Source organism: Petromyzon marinus, chromosome 21 (genome assembly GCF_048934315.1).
Source record: "Petromyzon marinus isolate PM22_M1 ecotype Great Lakes invasive population chromosome 21, UKy_Petmar_22M1.pri1.0, whole genome shotgun sequence".
Classification (NCBI taxonomy): domain Eukaryota; kingdom Metazoa; phylum Chordata; class Hyperoartia; order Petromyzontiformes; family Petromyzontidae; genus Petromyzon; species Petromyzon marinus.
Window position 1 is genome coordinate 5027281 of NC_133687.1, and position 26787 is coordinate 5054067.

General features: G+C 52.8%; 1 protein-coding gene across 3 annotated transcripts; it reads right to left on the reverse strand.

Moving 5' to 3' along the window:
* Positions 1 to 579: 579 nt before the first annotated feature.
* Positions 580 to 25196, reverse strand: LOC116944500 (ras association domain-containing protein 2-like). Of its 3 annotated transcripts, none has more exons than XM_076068444.1 (11): positions 24914 to 25196; positions 17832 to 17964; positions 16717 to 16795; positions 15104 to 15255; positions 12662 to 12717; positions 12293 to 12507; positions 9522 to 9623; positions 9065 to 9116; positions 2031 to 2152; positions 1538 to 1635; positions 580 to 1174 (listed from the first exon to the last, which is right to left on the reverse strand). In XM_076068444.1, exons 2-11 carry the CDS (start codon positions 17942 to 17944, stop codon positions 1105 to 1107), a joined length of 1059 nt encoding a protein of 352 aa, XP_075924559.1. In that variant the 5' UTR covers positions 17945 to 17964; positions 24914 to 25196; the 3' UTR covers positions 580 to 1104. The 3 variants fall into 3 exon arrangements, with proteins under 3 accessions (XP_075924559.1, XP_032814049.2, XP_075924558.1); XM_032958158.2 differs by lacking the exon at positions 24914 to 25196 and adding an exon at positions 23140 to 23312; XM_076068443.1 differs by lacking the exon at positions 24914 to 25196 and adding an exon at positions 20256 to 20983.
* Positions 25197 to 26787: the final 1591 nt, after the last annotated feature.

A 26787-nucleotide genomic window follows, 5' to 3' on the forward strand; every position in this document is an offset into this window, starting at 1 on the left:
TGCGCCCCCCCCCCCCCACTGTGCCAACTCTGCTGCGTTTAAGCCGCTGGCGCTCGGCTCGTCGTTGTGAGCGTCGCTTCTCTGCCCTCTGCCGTCGCTGGAGGGCGACTGCCTCCAACTGCCAAGCAGCGTCCTTTCACGGGCCTCCTCCACGGAGACTGATCTTGACACCGCCGGCACCGATCTTCGGTAAGTCCACTCAGCTCCACATCCTCCTGTAACGCATCATTCCATCTCTTCTCTAGTCCGTGCAATGCCGGTGTAGCCCCCTCTATGCGGCCAAAACAGAAACTGCTTGCACATGCGGCCGCTGGATATGTCAGGCTAACATGAACCGGCCACCACAGCCTCGCCTGCTGGAGGAGTTCACGGATGATTGGACTGCGTCCAGTGACAGAATGGGACTAAAAGTCGGCGCGGGCATTTGTAAACCCACCAGGCCCAAACTGCCGTGCGATCTCATTGGACCCATTTGGTTCGGGCCAAAAAAAACACCAAACGGCCCGGTGAGGAAGATTCTTTCGGGGCTGCCGTAATGCAAAACCTCGGGCGTAAATAAGCAAGGAGGCGTACACAATGGAAGTAATAAAATATTTTAATAAAAAAAGAATACACGTACGTACTCTCAAAAAATGTGGCCATTTCGCCACATTTTTTTTTCACTCTCAAAAAATGTGGCCATTTCGCCACACAGACCGGCCCACCGGCCCTCTGAATGGACCGGCCCACCGGGGACTGCCCCCTGGCCTGTGTCCACTCACACGTTCACTCTGCAGAAGAGGGTGGGGGGGGAACGCCCAGACGCTTCTCGCTGTGACCACTGCGCTGCCGCTCTGTAAGCCCCCCAGAGCCACGGTCAACTACAAGGGTCACACCAGGGACCCAGGAGGTCAACCCTCATCAACCTTGACCTCTGAGAGGGTCGTCAATCCCCAGGGGATAAATATGTCCCTGGGGTGGTGACACGTGACTCGTAAGCATCGCCTCGGAGTGAGAAGAGGCATACTGGTTGTGGTGTGCCGGGTGCCGGGATTAGTTTCTGGAGCTCGGCCCTGGGCAGCTCCGGTTGGAACCCTGGCGAACACGAGGGACCGCGGTGAAACCTCACACAGACGTCTCCATGCGTCTGATGGAGCTCATCTTCCTCCGGATAGAGGAGCGGAGCTCGCGGTACCTGATGAGGGCACAGCGATAATCACACTCAGCTACACACTCAGCTACACACTCACCTACACACTCAACTACACACTCAGCTACACACTCAGCTACACACTCAGCTACACACTCACCTCCACACTCAGCTACACACTCACCTACACACTCACCAATACACTCACTAAAACACTCAGCTACATACTCACCAATACACTCACCTACACACTCACCAATACACTCACCTACACACTCACCAATACCTACACACGCAACTACACACTCACCCAAACGCAAAAATGTCCCCTGTATAGCCTTAACAGACTACCCGGAAAGTGACTTGCACACTGACTCACACCCCGCGTGCTCACTCACAACTCCTCACCGTTGCCTCACCCGCTCCACCGCCTCCTCCTCCTCCTTCTCCAGGCGCTGAACCAGCACAAGGAGCAGAGGCAAATCCAGGCCCAGAAACTGGGCCTCCTACAGGGCACCGCACACCAACGTTCACCGCACCAGTCACCGCACTGCACCGCACCAGGGTCACCGCACTGCACCGCACCATAATCACCACACAAGAGTCACCGCACCAGAGTCACCGCAGCGTTCCGCACCATAATCACCGCACTGCACCGCACCAGGGTCACCGCACTGCACCGCACTGGACTGCACCAGGGTCTCCGCAGCGTTCCGCACCAGGGTCACCGTACCGCACCAGCGTCACCGCACCGCCCGCATGTGCACCGCACATCACCAGGTGCACTGCGCCACACCAAACACCGGGGCACCACACCGCAGCACGCCACACCCCAGGGTGACTGCACCAATCAAGCGACGAGTCACGATGAGGGACCCTCACCCGGCGAGGCGCCGCTCACCTGGTGAGTGACGTCACGGTGAGTGACCGCCTCCACGATGAGGATGCGCGCCACGCGCTCGTCCGGCCCCTGCAGCAGCTGGGCCAAGAGGGGTCGCTCCGAGGGAGCCAAGCGGCGGCGCTCTGCAGTACACAGGCAGTACACACACACAGTACACACACACAGTACACACACACAGTACACACGCAGTACACACACACAGTACACACACAGTACACAATACACAGTACACACGCAGTACATACAGTACACACATAGTACACACACACAGTACACACACACACTACACACACAGTACACACAATACACACACACAGTACACACACACAGTACACACACAGTACACACAGTACACACACAGTACACACAGTACACACACAGTACACACACACAGTACACACACAGTACACACAGTACACAGACAGTACACACAGTACACACACAGTACACACGCAGTACACACACAGTACACACACAGTACACACACACACAGTATACACACACAGTATACACACACAGTACACACACAATACACACAGTACACACGCAGTACACACACAGTACACACACACAGTACACACACAGTACACACACAGTACACACAGTACACACACAGTACACACACAGCACACACACAGTACACAGGCAGTACACACAGTATACACACAGTACACACACAGTACACACACACACTATACACATAGTACACACAGTGCACACAGTACACATGCAGTACACACACAGTACACACGCAGTACACACAGTACACACACAGTACACACACACAGTACACACAGTACACACGCAGTATGCAGGCAGTACATACGCAGTACACACAGTACACAGGCAGTACACACACGCAGTACACAGGCAGTACACAGGCAGTACACACACAGTACACAGGCAGTACACACACAGTACACGCAGTACACAGGCAGTACACAGGCAGTACACACGCAGTACACACGCAGTACACACACAGTACACACAAACAGTACACAGTACACACGCAGTACACATGCAGTACACCCACACAGTACACACACACAGTACACAGGCAGTACACACGCAGTACACACGCAGTACACAATACACAGTACACAATACATAGTACACACAGTACACAATACACAGTACACACACAGTACACATGCAGTACACACACAGTACACAGGAAGTACATAGGCAGTACACACGCAGTACACACACACAGTACACAATACACAGTACACACACAGTACACATGCAGTACACACACAGTACACACACGCAGTACACTCGCAGTACACAGGGAGTACACACACAATACACAGTATACACGCAGTACAACGCAGTACACACACACAGTACGCACGCAGTACACGCAGTACACAGGCAGTACACAGACAGTACACACGCAGTACACACACAGTACACACATACAGTACACATACAGTACACACGAAGTACACAGTACACACGCAGTACACACACAGTACACAGGTAGTACACACACAGTACACAATACACAGTACACACCAGTACACACAGTACACACAAACAGTACACAGGCAGTACACAGGCAGTCCACACGCAGTACACACAGTACACAATACACAGTACACACGCACAGTACACAATACACAGTACACACACAGTACACACACAGTACACAGGCAGTACACACGCAGTACACACACAGACAGTACACACAGTACACACACAGTACACACGCAGTACACACAGTACACACACAGTACACACACACAGTACACACACGCAGTACACTCGCAGTACACAGGCAGTACACACACAGTACACACACAGTACACACACACAGTACACACACACAGTACACACACACAGTACACACAGTACACACGCAGTACACACACACAGTACACCACGCAGTACACAGGCTGTACACAGGCAGTACACACACAGTACACAGTATACATACAGTACACAGTATACACACAGTACACACACAGTACACACACAGTACACACAGTACACACGCAGTACACACACATAGTACACACGCAGTACACACGCAGTACACAGACAGTACACACGCAGTGCACACGCAGTACACAATACGCAGTACACAGGCAGTACACACGCAGCACACAAGCAGTACACACACACAGTACACACACACAGGATGCACGCAGTACACACACAGTACACAATACACAGTACACACACAATACACACATACAGTACACATACAGTACACACGCAGTACACAGTACACACACAGTACACACGCAGTACACACGCAGTACACAATACACATTACACATGCAGTACACACGCAGTACACACACAGTACACACGCAGTACATACAGTACACACACAGTACACACACAGTACACACGCAGTACACACAAACAGTTAACAATACACAGTACACACACGCAGTACACAGGCAGTACACACGCAGCACACACACAGTACACACAGTACACAATACACAGTACACACGCAGTACACATGCAGTACACACACAGTACACACACACAGTACACAGGCAGTACACACGCAGTACACACGCAGTACACAATACACAGTACACAATACATAGTACACACAGTACACAATACACAGTACACACACAGTACACATGCAGTACACACACAGTACACAGGAAGTACATAGGCAGTACACACGCAGTACACACACACAGTACACAATACACAGTACACACACAGTACACATGCAGTACACACACAGTACACACACGCAGTACACTCGCAGTACACAGGGAGTACACACACAATACACAGTATACACGCAGTACAACGCAGTACACACACACAGTACGCACGCAGTACACGCAGTACACAGGCAGTACACAGACAGTACACACGCAGTACACACACAGTACACACATACAGTACACATACAGTACACACGAAGTACACAGTACACACGCAGTACACACACAGTACACAGGTAGTACACACACAGTACACAATACACAGTACACACCAGTACACACAGTACACACAAACAGTACACAGGCAGTACACAGGCAGTCCACACGCAGTACACACAGTACACAATACAGAGTACACACGCACAGTACACAATACACAGTACACACACAGTACACACACAGTACACAGGCAGTACACACGCAGTACACACAGACAGTACACACACAGTACACACACAGTACACACGCAGTACACACAGTACACACACAGTACACACACACAGTACACACACGCAGTACACTCGCAGTACACAGGCAGTACACACACAGTACACACACAGTACACACACACAGTACACACACACAGTACACACACACAGTACACACAGTACACACGCAGTACACACACACAGTACACCACGCAGTACACAGGCTGTACACAGGCAGTACACACACAGTACACAGTATACACACAGTACACAGTATACACACAGTACACACACAGTACACACACAGTACACACAGTACACACGCAGTACACACACATAGTACACACACAGTACACACGCAGTACACACGCAGTACACAGACAGTACACACGCAGTACACACGCAGTACACAATACGCAGTACACAGGCAGTACACACGCAGTACACAAGCAGTACACACACACAGTACACACACACAGGATGCACGCAGTACACACACAGTACACAATACACAGTACACACACAATACACACATACAGTACACATACAGTACACACGCAGTACACAGTACACACACAGTACACACGCAGTACACACGCAGTACACAATACACATGCAGTACACACGCAGTACACACGCAGTACATACAGTACACACACAGTACACACACAGTACACACGCAGTACACACAAACAGTTAACAATACACAGTACACACACGCAGTACACAGGCAATACACACGCAGCACACACACAGTACACACAGTACACAATACACAGTACACACGCAGTACACATGCAGTACACACACAGTACACACACACAGTACACAGGCAGTACACAGGCAGTACACACGCAGTACACACGCAGTACACACACACAGTACACAATACACAGTACACACACGCAGTACACACGCAGCACACAAACAGTACACACACAGTACACAATACACAGTACACACAGTACACATGCAGTACACATGCAGTACACACACACAGTACACACACAGTACACTCGCAGTACACAGGCAGTACACACACGCAGTACACACACAGTACACACACACACAGTACACATACACATTACACACACACAGTACACACACAGTACACACACAGTACACACGCAGTACACACACACAGTACACACGCAGTACACAGGCAGTACACACGCAGTACACACGCTGTACACAGGCAGTACACAGGCAGTACACACACAGTACACAGTATACACGCAGTACAACGCAGTACACACACACAGTACACACGCAGTACACGCAGTACACAGGCAGTACACACGCAGTACACACGCAGTACACACATACAGTACACATACAGTACACACGCAGTACACAGTACACACGCAGTACACACACAGTACACACGTAGTACACACACAGTACACAATACACAGTACACACCAGTAAACACAGTACACACACAGTACACAGGCAGTACACAGGCAATACACACGCAGTACACACAGTACACAATACACAGTACACAATACACAGTACACACGCACAGTACACAATACACAGTACACAATACACAGTACACACACAGTACACAGGCAGTACACACGCAGTACACACACAGACAGTACACACACAGTACACACGCAGTACACACACAGTACACACACAGTAAACACACGCAGTACACTCGCAGTACACAGGCAGTACACACACAGTACACACACAGTACACACACACAGTACACACAGTACACACAGTACACACGCTACACACGCAGTACACACACACACAGTACACACGCAGTACACAGGCTGTACACAGGCAGTACACACACAGTACACAGTATACACACAGTACACAGTAAACACACAGTACACACAGTACACACGCAGTACACACACATAGTACACACACACAGTACACTTGCAGTACACTTGCAGTACACACGCAGTACACACGCAGTACACAATACGCAGTACACAGGCAGTCCACACGCAGTACACCAGTACACACACACAGTACACACACACAGTACGCACGCAGTACACACACAGTACACACACACAGTACACACGCAGTACACAGTACACACACAGTACACACGCAGTACACAATACACATTACACATGCAGTACACACGCAGTACACACACAGTACACACGCAGTACATACAGTACACACAGTACACACACAGTACACACACAATACACAGTACACACACAGTACACACGCAGTACATACAGTACACACACACAGTACACACACAGTACACACACAATACACACGCAGTACACAAGCAGTACACACACAGCACACACGCAGTACACAGGCAGTACACACGCAGTACACAAGCAGTACACACACACAGTACACACACACAGTACGCACGCAGTACACACACAGTACACAATACTCAGTACACACACAGTACACACATACAGTGCACATACAGTACACAAGCAGTACACAGTACACACACAGTACACACGCAGTACACACGCAGTACACACACACAGTACACACACACGCAGTACACACGCAGTACACACACAGTACACATACAGTACACACACAGTACACACACTCAGTACACACGCAGTACATACAGTACACACACACAGTACACACACAGTACACACACAATACACACGCAGTACACAAGCAGTACACACACAGCACACACGCAGTACGCAAGCAGTACACACACAGTACACACACACAGTACACACACACAGTACACACGCAGTACACAGTACACACGCGGTACACACGCAGTGTACACACACAATACGCACACAGTACACACACAGTACACACACAGTACACAGGCAGTACACACAGTACCCACACACAGTACACACACACACGCAGTACACACGCAGTACACACACAGTACACATACAGTACACACACAGTGCACACAGTACACACGCAGTACACACACAGTACACACACAGTACACACGCAGTACATACAGTACACACACAGTACACACACAGTACACACACAATACACACGCAGTACACAAGTAGTACACACACAGCACACACGCAGTACGCAAGCAGTACACACACAGTACACACATAGTACACACACAGTACACACGCAGTACACAGTACACACGCGGTACACACGCAGTACACACACAATACACACAGTACACACGCAGTTCACACACAGTACACACACACAGTACACACACACACAGTACACACACACGCAGTACACACGCAGTACACACACAGTACACACACAGTACACATACAGTACACACACAGTACACACAGTACACGCAGTACACACAGTACACACACAGTACACAATACACAGTACACGGGCAGCACACACACTTAGTACACACACAGTAAACACACCGTACACACAGTACACATGCAGTACACACGCAGTACACATGCAGTACACATGCAGTACACATGCAGTACACACACAGTACACAATACACAGGCAGTACACACACAGTACACAATACACAGGCAGTACACACACAGTACACATGTAGCAGCAAGTATACATAGCACGCAGTGTTGCATTGTGCAGTTGTCGCTGTTGTGGTTATTGCTGTGGTCGTTATTGATGACATTGTTTTTGTTATTATGGTTGCTGTGGTTGTTGTAGTTATTGTGGTTGGTGGTGGTAATTTGTGTGAATAGTGTGTTTGGTGCGTATGTTGTGGTTGTGTTGGTTGTGTATCTCATTGTTCTCGTGTTATGTTGTTGTGTATATTGTTGTGGTGGTTATGCCGGTTGTGGTAGTGGATGTGATGGTTGTGGAGGTGGTTGTGGTGGTTGTGGTGGTTATGGTGGTTGTGGTGGTTGTGGATGTGATGGTTGTGGTGGTTGTGATGTTGTAGTGATGGTGGTTGTGGTGGTTGTTGTGGTGGGGGTTGTGGTTGTGAGTCCTGCACCTCCTGTGCTGTGCTGCAGAACGAAGCAGAAGTCGTGTGCGGCGTTCTCAATCTGAGACGCAACCACAACAACCACAACCACACGGTGAGACACAGTGATGGTGGTGGTGATGGTGGTGGTGGTGGCAATGATAACAGTGCTGATGGGGGTGACCGTGGTAATGGTAATGATGATAGTGGTGGTGGTGATGGTGCTTGACAGTGGTGATGGTCGTGATATTAGTGGTGGTGACGGTGGTGACGGTGGTGACGGTGGTGACGGTGGTAATGGTCATGATATTAGTGGTGGTGACAGTGGTGATGGTGGTGATGGTGGTAATGTTGCGTGATGGTGGTGATGGTCATGATATGAGTGGTGGTGATGGCGGTGACGGTGGTGTGATGGTGGTGATGGTGATGATCACAGTGGTGGTGTGATGCTGGCGATGGTGATGATGGCCATGTGGTGCCAACTCACGCGGAATTTCTGTAGCAGCAGGAGCATCACGTGCTCGCTCGTCAGGTCACTGCTGATCACCACGTTTGTGACGCAGCCAAACTCCGGCGTGAACACCGCAGTCTGCACACAGACACAGGCAAAGCTCCCCCCATGTAGCCTTCACCAGACGCTAGGGGAAAATGCTGTCAGCGCATGGGAGTTCCAATGAAGGCCGACACCGCACGCGACGGGGTGAATGGACAGCGCCACCTTCAACATCATCACCATCAACATCACCACCATCATCACCATCAACATCACCACCATCATCACCATGAACATCACCACCACCAAAGTTAAATACCCCACGTATAGCCTTTTAACAGAACGCTGGGGCAAGTGCTGTTAGCGAGCACCTATGAAGGCCGGCACGGCACACGAGGGGGTGGGTGGCCAACACCACGCCGGGCCGCCTTTGTCTCCCCAGTGGCGATGTTTACACACCGCACCAGATACTAATTTGAGGCTGAGTCGACCTAGGGGCGGCCCAGAACCGATTCAGATAATCGTCACTGGTGTTGGCCATGAGCGGGAATCGAATTCGGCTCGCCGGGTTCGTAGCGCGACGTTGTTAACCGTAGCGCGACGTTGTTAACCGTAGCGCGACGTTGTTAACCGTAGCGCGACGTTGTTAACCGTAGCACGGCGTTGTTAACCGTAGCACAGCGTTGTTAACCGTAGCACAACGTTGTTAACCGTAGCACAACGTTGTTAACCGTAGCACGACGTTGTTAACCGTAGCACAACGTAGTTAACCGTAGCACGGCGTTGTTAACCGTAGCACGACGTTGTTAACCGTAGCGCGACGTTGTTAACCGTAGCACGGCGTTGTTAACCGTAGCACGGCGTTGTTAACCGTAGCACGGCGTTGTTAACCGTAGCACGACTTTGTTAACCGTAGCGCGGCGTTGTTAACCGTAGCGCGGCGTTGTTAACCGTAGCGCGGCATTGTTAACCGTAGCGCGGCGTTGTTAACCGTAGCGCGGCGTTGTTAACCGTAGCGCGGCGTTGTTAACCGTAGCACAACGTTGTTAACCGTAGCGCGGCGTTGTTAACGTAGCACAACGTTGTTAACCGTAGCACGACGTTGTTAACCGTAGCACAACGTTGTTAACCGTAGCACGACGTTGTTAACCGTAGCGCGATGTTGTTAACCGTAGCACAACGTTGTTAACCGTAGCGCGGCGTTGTTAACCGTAGCACGACGTTGTTAACCGTAGCACAACGTTGTTAACCGTAGCGCGGCGTTGTTAACGTAGCACAACGTTGTTAACCGTAGCGCGACGTTGTTAACCGTAGCGCGACGTTGTTAACCGTAGCACGACGTTGTTAACCGTAGCGCGACATTGTTAACCGTAGCGCGACGTTGTTAACCGTAGCGCGACGTTGTTAACCGTAGCACGACGTTGTTAACCGTAGCGCGGCGTTGTTAACCGTAGCGCGGCGTTGTTAACGTAGCACAACGTTGTTAACCGTAGCACGACGTTGTTAACCGTAGCACAACGTTGTTAACCGTAGCACGACGTTAACCATAGCACAACGTTGTTAACCGTAGCACGACGTTGTTAACCGTAGCGCGACGTTGTTAACCGTAGCACGACATTGTTAACCGTAGCGCGACGTTGTTAACTGTAGCGCAGCGTTGTTAACCGTAGCACGACGTTGTTAACCGTAGCACAACGTTGTTAACCGTAGCGCCTCCAATTAGCGCGGTTGGCTACGCACGGTGCAAAAGAAGTTCCCCAGTATGTGTTCCATCTTTATTCGACTATTTATTGTTTAGGAATGTTTTTGTGCAGGGTTTTTAAAAAACACATTTAGTTCATTCATTTTGTGTTTAGTTTATCTCCATATATATAAAAGGCAAAGTTGTGATTGTGTGTCTCTGTTCAAAATGTTTAGCGTACTTCCCGACATGCAACAAACTGGAAATTTGCCATGTGGGTACTTTCCAGAATATACACCATGCAACAATTATAAAAATACAATTTTGATTTTGGGAGGGGGGGGGAGCTCGATTATGTATTTTTTTTGCACGGCAAGTGAGCTGTGACGTCAAATCTGTCACGTGACCCGCGCACGTGAAAGCGTCACGCATTGTAGTTTAGTGCTTAGCGCTACGCTGTGCTACGAACCTGGCCACCCGAGTTCGATTCCCGCTCACGGCCACCACAGGTGACGATTATTTGAACCGGTCCTGGGCCTCCCCTAGGTCGACTCAGCCTAAAACGAATAACTGGTGCGGTGTGTGAACATCGCGACTGGGGAGACAAAGGTTAATCCAAGTCCCGGGCGAAGCCGGGTAGTAAAGCTCGTTTGGCATACAACACAGTACTGTGACGGCTCTATTTCTGGTGGCCGTGTACCTAACCCAATTATTTAGCAAGGCTCAAGTATTGAATATCGCGGTTTTGGCTTTCACGGCACTTTCCAAGAAGGTCACCATCATAAAAAAACCAATGAGTAAGGTCACCACCATCATCAAGGGCTGGGGGTGGAACCACGTAACCCTAGCGGGGGGGGAGGGCTGTGGGACGAGGTGGGGGGCACAGGTGGGGGGGCTGTGTGACGAGGTGGGGGGGCACAGGTGGGGGGCTGTGTGACGAGGTGGGGGGGGCACAGGTGGGGGGGGTTGTGTGACGAGGTGGGGGTGGCACAGGTGGGGGGTTGTGTGACGAGGTGGGGGGGCACGGGGGGGGGAGGCTGTGTGACGGGGGTGGGGGTGGGAGAGGGGGGGAGCTGCACTCCACCTGGTGGTTGTAGAAGTGCCCGTTGATGGACACTCTGTGCTCCTCCACCCCCGGTGACACTGGGGGGCACCCCTTCCTCCGCCGGCCCCCCTTCTGTCTGCGCAGGACCCCCGCGTCGCTGCGGGTTCGCAGCAGGGCCCCAAGATCCGCGTCAGGCCCCGGGTCAGGGACCCTGGGGGGCCCTGGGGGGGTCAAAGCTGCTGCTGCTGCTGCCTCTGAGTTGGGGGCGAGGGCGGCAGTTACGTGGAGTAAGTGCGGTGATGGTGGTGGTGAGGGAGGTGAGTGTGGTGAGTGAGTGGTGAGTTTAGTAAGCGTGGTAAAAGTGAGGAGAGTGCGGCGAGTCTCACGAGTGATGAGTGAGTGTGGTACCTGGAGCTTCTCCCACCGTGTTGAGATCTGAGAACCCATCCCAGCGAACCATGCCTCTGTCAACAACAACAACCGCATCAAAAGCCACAGCCACTACCACATCAACAAACACAGCTACTACCACAGCCACTAAGGGGCCGTCCATAAATGACATCACGCGATTTTGGACGATTTTTTACCCCCCCCCCCCCCTCGTCACACGGCGTATTAAATGTGGCGCTGCACTCTGATGTTGTAGGAGAAAACATTAAACACATTCTTGCGGAGGGAGCTGGTAGGTACGTTGGGTAGCTCGGACAATGGCCAGGGTCAACGGCGGCACCACGTGGTGTATTCCGCAAATATGCCCGACTGTGAGGGCGGGCACAAGCCGGCATGAGTAGGTTAAATGTTGAGTTTTATAAGGGCACCACGGGGTGACCAGCCCCTCCCCACCCAGCCCCACCCCTACCCACCTAGCCCCTCCCTCTCCACCCAGCCCCTCCCCACCCTCCCCTCTCCACCCAGCCCCACCCCTCCCATTTTTGGATGCACGACGGACGGACGGACACAATAATCCCCTGTGGGCTGGTGTAACCAGGAGGTTCCTACCAGTATTAAAAAGTCTATTTTATTTAAGTAGAACGTGTTGTCTATATTTATTTAAAGCTGCACTTTGATGTGACGTCACATTTCTCACCCCCCCCCCCTCGTAACACATCGTCACAAATGTCTGACCCCCCCCCCGCCCCCCCCCCTAGGTGCGTGACGTAATTTATGGACGGCCCCTAACACAGTCACTACCACAGCCACGGCCACTACCACAGCCACGGCCACTACCACAGCCACGGTCACTACCATAGCCACGGTCACTAGCATAGCCACGGTCACTACCATAGCCACGGCCACTACCATAGCCACGGCCACTACCACAACCACGGCCACTACCACAGCCACGGCCACTACCACAGCCACGGCCACTACCACAGCCACGGCCACTACCACAGCCACGGCCACTACCATAGCCACGGTTACTACCATAGCCACGGCCACTACCATAGCCACGGCCACTACCACAGCCACGGCCACTACCACAGCCACGGCCACTACCACAGCCACGGCCACTACCACAGCCACGGTCACTACCATAGCCACGGTCACTAGCATAGCCACGGTCACTACCATAGCCACGGCCACTACCATAGCCACGGCCACTACCACAACCACGGCCACTACCACAGCCACGGCCACTACCACAGCCACGGCCACTACCACAGCCACAGCCACTACCACAGCCACGGCCACTACCATAGCCACGGTCACTACCATAGCCACGGCCACTACCATAGCCACGGCCACTACCACAGCCACGGCCACTACCACAGCCACAGCCACTACCACAGCCACGGCCACTACCACAACCACGGTCACTACCACAGCCACGGCCACTACCATAGCCACTACCATAGCCACAGCAACTACCATAGCCACAGTCACTACCATAGCCACGGCCACTACCATAGCCACGGCCACTACCATAGCCACGGTCACTACCACAGCCACGGCCACTACCATAGCCACGGCCACTACCATAGCCACAGTCACTACCATAGCCACAGCCACAAGCACGGTCACTACCATAGCCACGGCCACTACCATAGCCACAGTCACTACCATAGCCACAGCCACAACCACAGTCACTACCATAGCCACAGCCACTACCATAGCCACTACCATAGCCACAGCCACTACCATAGCCACTACCATAGCCACAGTCACAACCAAAGTCACTACCATAGCCACAGCCACTACCACAACCACAGTCACTACCATAGCCACAGCCACTACCACAGCCACGGCCACTACCACAACCACAGTCACTACCATAGCCATGGCCACTACCACAGCCACGGCCACTACCACAGCCACAGCCACTACCACAGCCACGGCCACTACCATAGCCACGGTCACTACCATAGCCACGGCCACTACCACAGCCACTACCACAGCCACGGCCACTACCACAGCCACGGCCACTACCACAGCCACGGCCACTACCATAGCCACGGCCACTACCACAGCCACGGCGACTACCACAGCCACGGCCACTACCACAGCCACGGCCACTACCATAGCCACAGCCACTACCATAGCCACGGCCACTACCATAGCCACGGCCACTACCATAGCCACGGCCACTACCACAGCCACTACCATAGCCACGGCCACTACCATAGCCACGGCCACTACCATAGCCACTACCATAGCCACGGCCACTACCATAGCCACGGCCACTACCATAGCCACGGCCACTACCATAGCCACGGCCACTACCATAGCCACGGCCACCAGTGCCCGGCTTCCACAACCGTCACAGCGCGGCGTCGCCACCGCTGGCCGCGTCGCGACGTCGCTTTGTGACGTCACGGGTGCTGTGGGTGCCGGGCTGCGTTGTGACGTCACCTGCTGCCCTTGCTCATCCTCCCAGAATTCGCGGCAGGAGGAAGTGCGAGCCACGTGGGCGAGCGCAGGTCGTCGCTCAGCTGCAGCCTGATTGGTCGCGTGAGTGCCCACGTGACTGGCAGGGCGCCCTGCACAAGCACGTGATCCCCATCCTGGGGGGAGGGTAGGTGGCGGGGGGCACGTGGTGGGTGGTGAGGAAGAGGTGTAGCTTGTTTGAGTGTGTGTATGTGAGTGTGTGTGTGTTGGGTTGGTCATGTTGCCCGCATGCCCAAGCAGCTTCTGCTTGGCCGGATAGAGGCGGGGGGAGGGGGTGCTAAATGGGCGCAGCGTAGGCTGGAGAAGAGATGGAGGTCAAGCGGTACAGGAGGCTGTGGAGCTGATTGGATTTTCCGATGACCGGTATCAGTGGTGTCAAGATTGACCTCTGTGGAGGAGCCTCGTGAAGGACGCTGCTACTGAGAAGTTGGGAGGCAGTCGCCCTCCATCAACAACGGAGGGCAGAGGAGCGACGCTCGCAAACACGAGCAGAGCGCTGCCATGGCCTACATGGGTCTGTGCCGTGACCTCCTGTCAGTGAGCCTTCGATACTGCACGTGCCCTCAAAATGCACCTCGCCTGGCTCAAGCGCCGTGGTGACGTCACCGCCACTTAGTGGCGAACGGTTGTTGGAATTGTGTGTACGTGTCTTTGTGTGTACGTGTGTCTTTGTGTGTACGTGTGTCTTTGTGTGTGTACGTGTGTCTTTGTGTGTACGTGTGTCTTTGTGTGTACGTGTGTCTTTGTGTGTGTGTCTTTGTGTGTGTACGTGTGTGTCTTTGTGTGTACGTGCGTGTCTTTGTGTGTACGTGTCTTTGTGTGTGTACGTGTGTGTCTTTGTGTGTACGTGTGTCTTTGTGTGTGTACGTGTGTCTTTGTGTGTACGTGTGTCTTTGTGTGTACGTGTCTTTGTGTGTGTGTCTTTGTGTGTGTACGTGTGTGTCTTTGTGTGTACGTGCGTGTCTTTGTGTGTACGTGTCTTTGTGTGTGTACGTGTGTGTCTTTGTGTGTGTACGTGTGTGTCTTTGTGTGTATGTGTCTTTGTGTGTATGTGTCTTTGTGTGTACGTGTGTCTCTTTGTGTGTATGTGTCTTTGTGTGTACGTGCGTGTCTTTGTGTGTATGTCTTTGTGTGTATGTGTCTTTGTGTGTACGTGTGTGTCTTTGTGTGTACGTGTCTTTGTGTGTACGTGTCTTTGTGTGTACGTGTCTTTGTGTGTACGTGTGTGTCTTTGTGTGTACGTGTGTGTCTTTGTGTGTGTGGGGAGTGGGAGTGTAGCGGTTAGCGCTCTGCACTAAAACCCAGCGACGCGGGTTCGCTTCCCACTAACTGGCAACATCAGTGACGAGTATCTGAACCTGGCTTCCCCTAGGTCGACTTCGCCTTAAATTAGTACCTGGTGCGGTGTGTAAAACATCACCTCTGGGGAGAAAAAAGGCAGCCGGACACGGTGTTGGCCACCCACCTCATAGTGCCCTGTGCCGGCCTTAATCGGTGCTCGCTAACAGCACTTTCCACAACAGTTTGTTGAGGCTAAGGGGGGGGGGGGGGTTCTTTGTCTTTGTATGTCGGTGTACCACGTGACAAGTCAGATGCAGCGCCTTGCGGTCCCTCAAGTAGAGGTTGTAGGTATCAAGAGATCGCAGTAGCTCCTGCCTAGAGACACATCAACATCATCATCAACATCATCGTCAACATCACCATCACCACCACCATCACCACCACAATCATCATCATCGTCAACATCACCATCACCACCATCGTCATCACCACCATCATCATCAACATCACTATCACCACCACCATCATCAATATCACCACCATCGTCAACATCACCATCACCACCACCATCATTATCATCGTCAACATCACCGTCGTCACCACCATCACCACCATCATCATCATCAACACCACCATCATCATCAACATCACTATCGTCATCAACATCACCATCAACACGATAAACAACATCACCACGATCGTTATCAACATCACTATCACCATCGTCAACGTCACCTTCACCACCATCGTCATCAACATCACCACCATCGCCATCAACATCACCACCATCGTCAACGTCACCTTCACCACCATAAACAACATCAAATTACCATCAACATCACCACCACTGTCAACATCGCCATCATCACGATAAACATCATAATCAACATCACCGCCAACATCACCATCACCAACATGAACATCACCATCACCGTTAACAGCACCATCCTGAACATCATCAAAATAACAATCAACATCACCACCACTGTCAACATCACCATCACCGTTAACATCACCATCCTGAACATCATCAAAATAACAATCAACATCACCACCACTGTCAACATCACCATCACCGTTAACATCACCATCCTGAACATCATCAAAATAACAATCAACATCACCACCAATCTAGATTTGAAGTTTTCGTGACTGCAGGGATCCATACTCTTTGGTTCTTTCGGTAAAGTCACGTGGTTGTCCCACCTGATGATGGACGCTGGTGTTGCGCCCGAAACGTCGTGATTTAATTCATTTCATACCTACGTCACTTTACCGAAATAACCAAAGAGTATGCATCCTCGATCTAGATCAACGTCAACGTCACCACCATCATCGGCAACATCACGACTACAATTACCATAACCACCATCGTGGTGATGCCATCACACCCCCCTCCCTGCCTCCCCACCTGCTGATAGTCTGCGACTCGCTGACCGTCACGAGTCCTGGGGGGCCGTGACGAGGGGGCAGCCCCCCACCGCCTCCTCCTCCTCGCGTCCTCCTGCGTGTCACCTCCTCCATGGCTCTTCAGGGCACAGCCCCTTCCCCACCCCACAAAAAAAAGACACAGAACCCCCGTGTAGCCTTAACAGACTTTTGGGGCAAGTGCTGTTAGCGAGCACCTATGAAGGCCGGCACGACACACGAGGGGATGGGTGGCCAGCACCACGTCCGGCCGCCTTTGTCTCCCCAGTGGCGAAGTTTACACACAGCACTCGATACTCATTTGAGGTTGAGTCGACCTAGGGGAGGCCGACGACCGGTTCTCGGGAATCGAACTCGTGTCACCAGGTCCGTAGCCCAGCGCTCTCTGCCACACCCCAAACACTTACAGGGCCCCCCACACCTGCAGCCCCCCTCCACACACACACAGGGACTCCCACGACCACACGGCCCCCCCCCCTCACACACACAGGGCCCTCCCCCACACACAACCGCCATTCGCCACTCAGTGGCGGTGACGTCACCACGACGCTTGTGACAGGCTATGTGCACGCTAAGGCCACGTGAAGTGTCGAATGCCCGCTGGCAGGAGGTCACGGGGCAGACCCAGGTGACATGAGGCGAATGACTGAGACGACTGGCTGATGCACCACCTGTGCCCCGTACTGTGCCAACTTGCTGTGTTTTAGCCACCCAACGTTTTGCTCGTTGTTGTGAGCATCACTCCTCTGCCCTCTGTTGTTACTGGAGGGCGGCTGCCTCCAACTGCCCAGTAGCATCCTTCACGAGCCTCTTCCACAGAGGCTGATCTTGACACCGCTGGTACCAGTCATCGGCAAGTAAACTCAGCTCCATATCCTCTTGTACCACATCACTCCATCTCTTCTCTAGCCCATGCCTCGCCCATTTAGCTCCATCTATCCGGCCGAACAAAAGCTGTTTAGGCATGCGGTGGCTGGGCATGCAAGCTGCTACATGACCTAGCCAACGCAGCTTTGCCTGCCAGAGGAGCTCACCGATGGGACCTTGCCCAGATCTTTCAAGGATTTGTGAGCTCCTCAAATAATCCAGCCTGGTTAAACCCAGGATGGATCATAGGCAGGCCAGCCTAAATGTTTTTAAACAAAGAGATTCCATTTGGGGGGTACACGTTTTGCAAGCGTAGAGAAGGGAGGGTATGACCGTGGCTGAAAAGACCTGAATCTTCGTGTGGAGCGACAGACCAGGTATCTTCTACGCAGCGTTACGCAGCCAATGAAAAGATAATGCCTCTAAACTGATTCGGAGTGAGACCTCTGCTGTCAAACCGGAGCCAGTCATGAGCACACTGCCCAGGTATGTAAAACTCTCCACTTTCTCCACAACTGCCCCATCACCAATTGGGAGTTGTGGCGTGGAGTGTCTGATGGTACAACATACCCAGGCAGGTGCTTTGTTTTGGTGGGGCTGATGGTAAGACCCCACCTCTTAGTGGCAGGCTCCAGGTTCAGCAGCAGCGCCTCCAACTCCTCCTCTGAGTGAGCAGCAATCACCAGATCATCGGCATACATAATGTGGTTGACCAACAGGGAGCCATCCCTTAACCGCACTCAGGCATCGTTCAGCCTCCCATTTTATCTGTACCAGATGGAAATTCCTCCAGTACAGTCATTGAAGACTTCACAAACTACGTGGTCGAACTAGATGTTATATAATGTGGGAGCCAGAGGACATCCCTGTCGCACCCCAAGGTGAACAGGGAATGGCTCCGACTCCCGGCAACGTAGTTTTATCCGGGCCTGCTCACCATCATGAAGGTCCTTAATGATCGTGAGCAGAGGGTCAGGGACTCCGAAAGCACGAAGAACAACCCAGAGCCCAGGCCTACTGATGGTATCAAAGGCCTTGACCAGGTCAATAAAGCAGATGTAGGTCTTGTTGGAATTCACTACACCTCTGCTGTAGCAGACGGACAGAAAATATGGCATCTGTGCAGGATGGCCCTTTCCTGAAACCACACTGAGGCTCCGCAAGCCTCTCCTCAGCGTGCCTGGCAAGGCGATGTTGAATAATCCTTGCCAGGACCTTTCCCGGCACACTCAGGAGTGAAATGCCCCTGTAGTTGTTACAGTCTGTGCAGTCCCCCTTCTTAAAGAGGGGGACCACAAGGGCATCCTTCCAATCCTGCGGAACAGTTCCAGTGGTCCAGACTGTTGTTATGATGTCAGGTAGGGCAGTCTGTGCACAAACGCCACCCTCCCTCAGCATTTCGCTTGGGAGATCATCTCATGCAAACACATCTACAGGCAAACACAGCTACAGGTAATACGTCTACAGGCAAACACAACTACAGGCAAACACAACTACAGTTAATACATCTGCAGGCAAACACAACTACAGGCAAACATACCACAATATTTATTCGTACTGGAGGAATCCGATGAGCTGTAAAGCTCTTTTTCACGGACGTCCAGCGCAGGCGAGTAAGAGCGTTACTGCGACAAACAGTGACAACAACACAACGGTAGTGCAAAGTACAGGACAGTCAAACAATTCACCCAAACACAAAGACAACAAAACCACCCCCCTCCCCATCCTGCCAGGCACCCAAAGGATAGTGGCAACATAGCAACAGGCGAACCACCGACAGGCAAAGCGCGTGGATACAGGCGACACACACGGGCAACATAGGTAAGAACTAAGAACTATTTACTTGATCAGGTAAAGGCCCACTGAGCTTCATAGCTGAGTTTCAGAAGCGGCCTGGCGATCACAAATGATAGCTCAACCACGTGGCTTGTCGCCGTGGGGAATTGTATAGCAGCCAAATACTCTCTAAATGTGAAGGGGGGAAACTGGAGGACGTGGAGAAAAATTCCACGAGTCCACGGAGAGAGAGACATGCAAACTCCAAATACACAGCAGGTGTCAAGGTCTGGATCGAACCTACGATTTCCTGCATACTAGGCGAGGTAGTTAACATATCCTAGCCACCGTGATGATGAGAGAGACGCAAACTCCAAATATACAGGTGTCAAGGTCAGGATTGAACCCACGACCTCCTGTAGACCAGGCGAGGTAGTTAACATCTCCTAGCCACCGTGATGATGATGAGAGAGAGACACGCAAACTCCAAATATACAGCAGGTGTCAGGGTCGGGATTGAACCCACGACCTCCTGTATACCAGGCGAGGTAGTTAACATCTCCTAGCCACCGTGGCGTCCCTACAAGAAACTAAATTAGAAGCAACACGAACAGGCAACAGTCAACACACGTACTGTACAGTCAACACACGTACTGTACAGCCAACACACGTACCGTACAGTCAACACACGTACTGTACAGTCAACACACGTACTGTACAGTCAACACTTGTACTGTACTGTCAACACACGTACTGTACAGTCAACACTTGTACTGTACTGTCAACACACGTGCTGTACAGTCAACACACGTACTGTACTGTCAACACACGTACAGTACAGTCAACACATTTAGGAGACGCCGGGACGGGCAACACAACTTGGCCACACTGAACACCCCTCACCTTGAACTCGCCTCACCCCTCACAACTCACCTCACCCCTCACCTTACCTTGAACTCACCTCACCCCTCACAACTGACCTCACTCCTCACAACTCACCTCACCCCTCACAACTCACCTCACCCCTCACCTTGAACTCACCACACCCCTCACCTTGAACTCACCTCACCCCTCACAACTCACCTCACCCCTCACAACTCACCACACCTCTCACAACTCACCTCACCTCTCACCTTGAACTCACCTCACCCCTCACAACTCACCTCACCCCTCACAACTCACCACACCTCTCACAACTCACCTCACCTCTCACAACTCACCTCACCCTCACAACTCACCACACGCCTCACAACTCACCTCACCCCTCACAACTCACCTCACCCCTCACAACTCACCACACCCCCCACCTTGAACTCACGTCACCCCTCACAACTCACCTCACTCCTCACAACTCACCACACGCCTCACAACTCACCTCACCCCTCACAACTCACCTCACCCCTCACAACTCACCACACCCCCCACCTTGAACTCACCCCTCACAACTCACCACACGCCACTCACTCACGTGAAACCCCGCCTCACCACACACAACTTCGCCACACTGAACACACCACACTCCTGACAACTCACCAGACCCCCTCACCTCACAACTCACCACACGCCACTCACCTGACAACTCACCACACGCCACTAACCTCACAACTCACCACACCCCTCACCTCACAACTCACCACACCCCCTCACCTCACAACTCACCACACCCCTCACCTCACAACTCACCACACCCCCTCACCTCACAACTCACCACACCCCTCACCTCACAACTCACCACACCCCCTCACCTCACAACTCACCACACGCCACTCACTCACTCCACCCTCACATATAAACCCACCTCAACACGCTCAGCCCACAGCACTCACCAAACAACAAACTCTCCCGCAAACCGTGAACGTCACATTCCTCACCCTCACCTCACCACCACCACATTCTCGCTCACCCTCTCCCGCAAACCGTGAACGTCACATTCCTCACCCTCACCTCACCACCACCACATTCTCGCTCACCCTCTCCCGCAAACCGTGAACGTCACATTCCTCACCCTCACCTCACCACCACCACATTCTCGCTCACCCTCTTCCACAAACCATAAACGTCACATTCCTCACCCTCACCTCACCACCACCGCCACCCTCTTCCACAAACCATAAACGTCACGTTCCTCACCCTCACCCTCACCTCACCACCACCACATTCTCGCTCACCCTCTTCCACAAACCATAAACGTCACATTCCTCACCCTCACCTCACCACCACCGCCACCCTCTTCCACAAACCATAAACGTCACGTTCCTCACCCTCACCCTCACCTCACCACCACCACATTCTCGCTCACCCTCTTCCACAAACCATAAACGTCACGTTCCTCACCCTCACCTCACCACCACCGCCACCCTCTTCCACAAACCACCTATCGAAGCACACCACACCTACACCTACACCACTCGCCACACTCGACTCAACTCCTCACCCACGTCCCAACTCACCCACCCCGGGCTATCCACACCAGCGCTCACCACATTCCTCACTTTCACTGCTCACCAAAACACGCCTCGCTCACGACCCTTCCTCCTCTCTCCCGCTCACCCCCACCTCACCTCGCCCACCTCACCCCTCGCTATCCCCTCGCTATCCCCTGTACCCCAACACTGGAATGGCGGTCTAACGCGTCTCACCGCACCCACCACAACTCTCGATCGCCGCTGCCTCTCCTCACCGCTCCTCCTCACCGCTCCTCCTCCTCCTCACCGCTCCTCACCGCCGCCTCGGTCCCCGCTATCGGGGCGCGGCGCTTTTGGAATTTGCACCGCGGCCTCCTCGCACCTGCGGGGTGGGCGGGCGCGGCGCTCTGGTATGCGGGGGGCGGGGCACCTAGCCTGGCACCTGGCACCTGGCCAGGTACCTGGCCTGGCACCTGGCACCTGGCCTGGTACCTGGCCTGGTACCTGACCTGGCACCTAGCCTGGCACCTCACCTGACACCTGACCTGGCACCTGGCCTGGCACCTAGCCTGGCACCTGGCACCCGGCCTGGCACCCGGCCTGGCACCTCACCTGATACCTGACCTGGTACCTGACCTGACACCTGACCTGGCACCTGACCTGGCACCCGGCCTGGCACCCGGCCTGGCACCTCACCTGACACCTGACCTGGCACCTGGCCTGGCACCTGGCCTGGCACCTGACCTGGCACCCGGCCTGGCACCTGACCTGGCAACTGACCTGGCACCTGACCTGGCACCTGGCCTGGCACCTCACCTGGCACCCGGCCTGGCACCCGACATGGCACCTGACCTGGCACCTGGCACCTGACCTGGCACCTGGCCTGGCACCTCACCTGGTACCTGACCTGGTACCTGACCTGGCACCTGACCTGGTACCTCACCTGGTACCTGACCCAGCACCTGACCTGGCACCTGACCTGGCACCCGGCCTGGCACCCAGCCTGGCACCCGACATAGCACCTGGCCTGGCACCTGACCTGGCACCTGGCCTGGCACCTAGCCTGGCACCTGACCTGGCAACTGACCTGGCAACTGACCTGGCACCTGGCCTGGCACCTGGCCTGGCACCTGGCCTATTGCTGTTGTTATTGTGTAAAGGAGAGCCGACACAAGGTTGCAGGGGGTTAGTCTTTTATTGCTTCCTTCAGTCCACACTTGTCCCCAGCCGTCTCAATCTCGTTCCCACCAAGATCTCCCCTCTTCCCGCCCGTTCTCTCTCTCTTCTGTCTCATAGCTTGCTCCTCTGCCTTCCCCTGTCACCGTCCCACTCCCCCTCCTTTTGGTGGGAATCCTTCCACCTGACGCCCCTTACAATTGTAAAGATGATTACGCTTGCTTACCCCGAGGTTTGAGCACAAAACAGCGGTCATCGCCCTCTCCTGGCAGCAGACGAATGCACAGAGACAGCTGCCACCGGGGGTGCTCCTAGGCTAGACCACACAGCAGTAATTAATCATCGCTACCTCTACTGGTTGCAGACTCATGCCCCCAGATCCCTCTTACAAATGAGACTCCTCCTTGATGCCGGTCGCTTGAGTTCGACCTGGCCACTCGAAATCAACCCGACACCTGAAACGGTGTGCGTGTGTGTGTCACCGTGTGTGATTGGCAGTGCGTGTATTAATGTGTCAGTGTGTATCAGTGCCTAGGAGTTATATTTAGGACCCGTGTGCATGTCAATTTGTGCGTGTATCGATGTCAGTGTGTGTGTATGTGTCAATGTGTGTGTATGTGTCAGTGTGTGTCAGTGTGTGTGTCAATGTCACACACGTTGCTCTACGAATGCGGCGACCCGAGTTTTATTCCCACTCACGGCGAACACCAGCGGCGATTATCTGAACCGATCCTGGGCCTCCCCAAGGTCCACTCAACTTCAAATGATTACTTGGTGCGGTGTGTAAAAACATCGCTCCTGGGGGAGATAAAGGTGTCCGGGCGTGGTGTTGGCTACTCACCTCTTCGTGTGCCGTGCAGGCCTTCATCGGTGATACGCGCAAACAGCACTTGCCTCAACAGTCCGTTAAAGGCTACACGGGCGATATTTGGCATTGCGTTTGACAGTGTGAGGATATCTTACAGTCATGCTCTCCCTCCTCGATGAGTGTGAATCATAGAGCCTTCTAAAGGAACATCTGCGCCGTTTTGAAACGTTCAGGCTGGCCATCCTACGATCCATACCGGGTTTAACCAGGCTGGATTACAGTGTGACAGCTCACAGACCCTTGACAGATCTGGACACAGTCCCATCAGTGAGCCCCTTCGACAGGCAAAGCTGCCTTTGCGAGATCATGCGGCTCGCATGCCCAGCCACCGCATGCCCAAACAGCTTCTGTTTCGCCGGATGGAGGGGGCTAAGCGGGTGCTGCACGGGCTGGAGACGAGATGGGTTGATACGGTACAGAAGGACGTGGAGCTGCGTGAACTTGCAAATGACCAGTACCGGCGGTGTCAAGATCGACCTCTGTGAAGGAGGCTCGTGAAGAACGCTGCTGGGCAGTTGCAGTTTCATTTATTTGGTATAGCCCTGTGAGTCATTCGGCTCTTGAATCGGGTGCAACCGCAACAAACGAAAACATGAACAAGAAAACATCTTAAAGTGACAATGTGTGACTGCGCAATCCTGAAAAAAACAGGAAAAAAACAGCAAAAATCTTCCAGAAAAATCACCGTACACCACCAACGCTGTGTGCAAAAATCCCAGTTGGATGCAAGTCAAACAACAACAACAACCACAAGACAACTTAGATTAAAGCCATCAGTCGAACTCCGTACTACAACAAACAAACATGGCCACAAACAAAAAAACGTTTTCGAAATCACCAAAATAAAGCCATAAAAGCAATATAACAGTGCTCATAAGAACTGTGCCCGAAATTTCACAATAAACGACATAAACAACATGTACCGCCAAGCCCTGACGCTAAAGCTGGCTGCATGAGTCACTCCACAACATCAGGAGCAGTATCAACATTTTTCAATGCACCTTTAAAGAGCAGCGCACTAAATCAAACACAAGATTATACTTTGCAGCGACGCTCACAACAACGAGCATAGCGCCGAGATAGTTAAAACGCAGCAAGGAGGTACAGTGGGCGCCACGGTGGCTGAGATGTTAACTACCTCACCTGGTATACAGGAGGTTGTGGGCTCGATCCCGACCATGACGCCTGCTGCTGCTGTAAATTTGCCGTTTGCGTGTTCTCCACGTGGTCCTCCAGGTTTTCCCCTGCACAATTAGAATCACGCGTTAAGAGTCTTTGGTTGCTATAAATGTCCACGTGATAAGCCACTTCGTTGCGCAATCATTTGTGGCCAGGTCGCTTCTGAAAAAATATCTCAGTGGGCCTTATCTAGCAAAATAAATTAAAAAAATGTGTTCGTACAGTTAATATAAAACATGTGAATGAGTGGTGAGTGAGTGTGTGTGACGGTGTGTGTGTGAGTGAATGTCAGGAGGTCCGGTGGACCGGCTCTGGCTCCTGCCACCATGAGGGGTGGACAGTCCTCCACTCGGGGCAGCAGACTGCCAAACAACAGGGTGTGGCTCTTCTTTTGAACAAAAGAATGAAGGGGGCGTGGGAGCGTGGTGGTGAGGTGTGGGAAGCTGTAAGTCCCAGGCTACTTTGGGCTCGCCTTCCCATCAACCGGAGGCAAGGAATGGTGGTCGTGGTTACTTATGCCCCCACCGAAGATGAACATCCGTGGAGGGATGCAGGCAAAGCCGATGAGTCAGATGCCTTCTATGACCTGTCACAGGTGCTGGCTAAAGTGGCCCCTCGGGATAGAGTCATCATGTTGGGTGACTTCAATGCCCGAGTTGGTCATGATA

What these genes read in the sequence shown, in the direction of transcription:
- LOC116944500 (XM_076068444.1), bottom strand. Translation starts at nt 17,944, where the DNA reads ATGGAGGAGGTGACACGCAGGAGGACGCGAGGAGGAGGAGGCGGTGGG. An exon ending in TGCTGCTACAGAAATTCCGC is followed by an intron (nt 9,117 to 9,521) that starts GTGAGTTGGCAC and finishes GTTGCGTCTCAG; the next exon opens with ATTGAGAACGCCGCACACGA. An exon ending in GTGGAGCGGGTGAGGCAACG is followed by an intron (nt 1,175 to 1,537) that starts GTGAGGAGTTGT and finishes TGCCCTCATCAG; the next exon opens with GTACCGCGAGCTCCGCTCCT.